Genomic DNA, 4,696 nt, shown 5'->3' with positions numbered 1-4,696 from the left:
ATGGATGGATGTGGTCAATGTCCGCCACACAAACGCAGGTACTCCCAGAGACCAGAAGAGGGCATGGTTCCCTGGAAGAACCTGGAGTGATAGGAGGTTGTGAAATACTCCGCAGGGATTCTGGGAAGCAAACTTTGTTCCTCTGGAAGAGCAGAAGGTAGTCCAACACAAGGTGTAACCCAGACAGGCCCTCAACTCCTGATATTCCTGCTTCTGCCTCTTCAGCATATCCTACTAGCAACGGACACTAGAACCAGCTCAATAATGAACTTCCTAACTTCAGCAGGTGACTCTCGTTTGCAGACAGTCACGGGATGTCCTGGCATGGTTCTCCTTTCTTCCACTAGCATCTGCAGCGTGAGCTTCACCACTCCCAATATAGCCTCCTGTGGTGCGTGGGTTCCGTATCTCCCACTGTGACACCCCAACCTCCTCGGACACCCCCGTCCAAAGCCTTCCTGCCTCCCACGCAGGAGGAGGTCTCCACTCTGCAGACTGCGCGCTTACAAGGCGCGCGTGTCTGACAGCAAGGGGACAGAAAATCTGAGGACAGAGATGATGCTCCGCGCCCCGGGGGCGCCTCCAGGGGCCTAATGCATCCCTGGGCACGGGTGGGGGGGGCAACATCGGATTGTCCACTCGTGGCAGGCTGGGAACGCTGAAGGAAGGTTGCACTTCTGACCCAGCACTGGGCGCAGTAAGTCAATGTCCGACTTGCCCGAACTCTCTACAGGGCCAAGCCCGGACCCGGAAGCGCGAGTGCACTCCGGCCGCTCTAGGCGTTCCGGAGGCCTCATCTCGGTGATAACACCGCCCCACTACTTGTCGGTTCAGCGGAGTAGGAGGGGTTTGATGTGGCTCAGGGCGCCTGCGCACTTGCGCAGGCTCCCACGCATCTGCTCTGAAGAGCTGAGAGGTGCGCTTTGAGACGTTTGGGTGCGTGCGCACCTGGGCAGCAAGTGGTAAGCGTTGCCCGCTCCGGGCATAAATTATACAAATTCGCTTGAGCGATCTCTCTGGTACCAATTTTAAATAGCAACATTGATTGGAAAAAAAAATCACACCCCCACAAATAAAGATTGGACACCAGTGTGCAGTTTCTCATGCTGATACGGCCGGAAAATTAGCTTAGCCGGCCACTTCTCAGCACCAGGTGGCTCAACTGAGCACCAGAAATCTAACGCCCTCTTCTGGACTGCCTGACCCTGCACTCACAGCGTATACCCACAAAGACACATAAATCAGCCTGAAAAGTATTTTCATAGACTCGGCAGTTAATAACACTTGTTGCTCTTGCAAAGGGCCAAGACAATTCTAGCAGCCATATGGTGGCTCACAATCATCTGTAACTCTTATTCCAAGGGACCCAACATCCTTGGACACCACAATGAGGCGCAGACCTCATATGCTGGCAAAACTCATTTGCATAAAACCCCAAACCTTCTTTAAAATGGTAAAGCAGTAAAAATTATAAGGTAGGAAAAGCTTATTTCTCACTGGACCCGATGGTACTTATCTGTAATGCTAGCACTTCAAAGGCCTAGGCAGGAACCAGAAGCCCTACCTCAGACAATTAATGTTCAAGATGTGTGGTGGTTGATGGCCTGTGCTGGAGGCTAAAGCATGAAGTCCCCTGGAGGCGGGCAGTGGTGGCGCACGCCTTTAATCCCAGCCCTTGGGAGGCAGAGGCAGGCAGATTTCTGAGTTGAGGCCAGCCTGGTCTACAGAGTGAGTTCCAGGACAGCCAGGGCTATACAGAGAAACCCTGTCTCGAAAACAAAACAAAAAGAGAGAAAAGAAAAAGCAAAGAAAAGAAAAAAAGAAAAGCCAGTTCCCTGGAGCTCAGAAACCAGAAAAGCAAAGTGAGACCTCATTTCCTGAAAGTTAGCAAGTCCACAGCAGTCCCAACGCTAAGAAATCCTCAGTAGGCAATCATAAATACCCCTGAAAACCAATCACCAAATACCTCACTGCAGTAACCATGCTTTTGAAACTGCTGGCTCCCAGGCACTTTTCTCCTTGAGTTCAGTCCCCTCCACCCCTGTCCCCTTACCTCAAGGATATAACAGTAAAGCCAATTCCAGGTTCTAAGTTCTTAACCACTAGCATTTCAGTGCAGTAAGGACTTGGCCCTCCTGCCAGCAGCCAACCTGAGTATACCTAGATATGGGCTCTGGTGCAGAAATCCACTCCCCGCCGTCCTTTAATTCCCAGCCCTGAACTTGCTAGTTCAAAACAATACCCATTCTACCCCACCCCCATGTGCAGACCAGGAATCCTGGGTGGCAAGGCTGGAAATGTCAAGATCACAGTTGAGTGTTGTTTACTTTCCCACAAGCCTCAACAGGCCACCTTTTGGACTATCTACAATTCTACCATGTAGAATTCTTGCCAGCAATGCTCTGGGGGGGGTATGGGGAGGATGCTGTTTAATGAAGCCAGACTCATTTTTTTCCTACTAAATTCTGTGGGGTGAATTATCCCAATTTGTATGTTTTAATCCCTTTCTCAGAATCCCTAAATATGAGCCCATGAACAGGTAGCTTATGGAATATGGGATCACCACCTTCCTGATCGCAGAGCCAATGTGTGCTCAGAAGTGCCTAGACATGTGTATTCAATTTCCTTCCCACTAAGCCAATCAGAACTGGCTAAACTTAAGTACCAGTTTATGGTTTTTTTTTTTTTGTTTTTCGAGGCAGGGTTTCTCTGTGTACCTCTGGCTGCACTGGAACTCACTTTGTAGACCGGGCTGGCTGTGAACTCAGAAATCCGCCTGCCTCTGCTTTGAGTTCTGGGATTAAAGGTGTGCACCACCACACCCGGCCCAGTTTTTGTTTTAATCACATGACCTACCTCACAGTTCCAGTTGTCACTTCCCATTCTCTTCAGGAGCCCTATACCTTCCTTAGCTAAGTGTCCCTGGCTGCCTCAAAGGCTCACACCCATCTGCCTCCCTCCCACAGTGCTGGGAGTAAATGTGTGTGCACCAAGGCCTGGCTCACATCCCTTTCTCAAACTACTCCACATTGCATTATTTCCTAGGAATAGCCTGAATCCTGCCCTCAACCCTCCACCTGCTATTTCACAAATGCTGTTGACAATGACAGGACTCCCCCCTTGCAGGGTCATTCCCATCTGGTATTCCAGTGCCCACCTGTCCAGGAGTAAACTGTGGACATCAGACTGACAAGCACCCAGTGTGCTGGGAGTGACCCTACAAGTAATCCACCCCCACTTCTCACAAATAACACTTGCTGCTTTTCAGGAGTCCACCCTTTGTGAGGACCAAGATTCCCTCCAATCACCCACTTTCCAGAAATATTCAAAGCCTGTTTTATAATCCAAATTTATCAAAATCATGCCGTGGAAAAAGAAATGCCAAATGTATCACACATGCGAGGCAGGCAAGCCCAGCCCCACGTATCTTTCAACAATTTTACTAGACTCTGGTTCATCAAAATAAAGGAATTCCACCCATTGGTGGGAAATCTATTTGTATAACAGTTAATGACACTGTTGTATTGTCATGGTACCCCTGTATAAAGGGTCAGTTTGACTCTGGATGTATGCTAAGTGCTAAGGCCTGGGTAGAATGAGTTTAAGTGGCTGATCCTATCTACAATCCCAGCAGTCTATTTCCCAATTGGCGACAAGCTTAGAGTCCACACATGAGATTTACCACTGTCAAAAAGAACCTTTATTATTCTGTGTAGCCTCACGCTTTCTTGCCAGCTGCCTTTGGAGCAGGTGCTTTCTGGGCTGGGGTCTTCTGACCCTTCTGACCTTTAGCAGGTGCTGCCGCCTTCTGGCCCGCAGCCTTCTGAGCAGGAGCCTTCTGGCCCGCAGCCTTCTTGCCTGGTCCTGTGGCCTTCTTGGCTGGGACTTTAGCTTTAGCAGCAGCTGCTGCTGCAGCCGCAATGGCAGCTTTAGCCACAGCTGCTTTTTTAGGAGAAGCTTTCAGGATAGCAGCTCTTTGAAGTTTCTTTACTTCAGTCTTGATGATTCTGTTCCTCTGAAAAAAACACAAAAGAGCACTTGCTACAGGCTCACACAAAAATACACCTTATGTCCATTGTTAAAAATTAAACTGCTTCCACACATAAATTAGAGATATTATTTCCAAGACTCATTTGGTCATTAAGCCAGGTACTTTTACCCTGAGCAATCTTGCTGGCCCTAATCTAACAAGAACTATAAACATCAATTACATACAACACCACAATGTTCCCTCATTACCCTACATCCAATATAAATGTACATCCGAAGACTTACCATTTTCTTTGCCTTCATGACTTTGAAACGATCAAAGTCTGTCATCTTGGCTTTCTGTTAAAAGAAAAACAAAACTCAACTGATCTCCCCTGACATCTCTCAGCACACCCCGCCCTCCAGAACTCAAAGCTTTGTGCCTTTACCCTTTCTCTGGCATCAATTTTCTTGGCCCATCTTGTGGCTGCCCATTTCGTATTGATATCTGCCTTCTCCCAAGCTTTTCGGACATACTTCTGGCGGGCACTATGAAGATCAAGTCACACGTTACTGAATCAGCTTTATGGTAGGTCATGTCAAAAAAAGATTTCAGAGCCGGGCGTGGTGGCGCACGCCTTTAATCCCAGCACTCGGGAGGCAGAGGCAGGCGGATTTCTGAGTTCGAGGCCAGCCTGGGCTACAGAGTGAGTTCCAGGACAGCCAC

At 48.8% G+C, this 4,696-nt stretch overlaps 1 protein-coding gene across 1 annotated transcript in view; it reads right to left on the bottom strand.

Annotated features, from left to right (window-relative positions):
• Window positions 1-3,677: 3,677 nt before the first annotated feature.
• Rpl14 (ribosomal protein L14) overlaps window positions 3,678-4,696 on the bottom strand; it is a 3,345-nt gene continuing 2,326 nt past the window's right edge. The window contains exons 4-6 of the mRNA XM_021172304.1: window positions 4,419-4,518; window positions 4,276-4,329; window positions 3,678-4,015 (exon numbers count right to left, since the gene is read on the bottom strand). Of these exons, the coding sequence (XP_021027963.1) occupies window positions 3,719-4,015; window positions 4,276-4,329; window positions 4,419-4,518 (451 nt within the window). The 3' untranslated portion in view covers window positions 3,678-3,718. The remainder of the gene's footprint in view (window positions 4,016-4,275; window positions 4,330-4,418; window positions 4,519-4,696) is intronic.

Source organism: Mus caroli, chromosome 9 (assembly GCF_900094665.2).
Source record: "Mus caroli chromosome 9, CAROLI_EIJ_v1.1, whole genome shotgun sequence".
In the NCBI taxonomy this organism is placed as follows: domain Eukaryota; kingdom Metazoa; phylum Chordata; class Mammalia; order Rodentia; family Muridae; genus Mus; species Mus caroli.
This window is presented reverse-complemented; position numbering and strand designations above follow the sequence as displayed.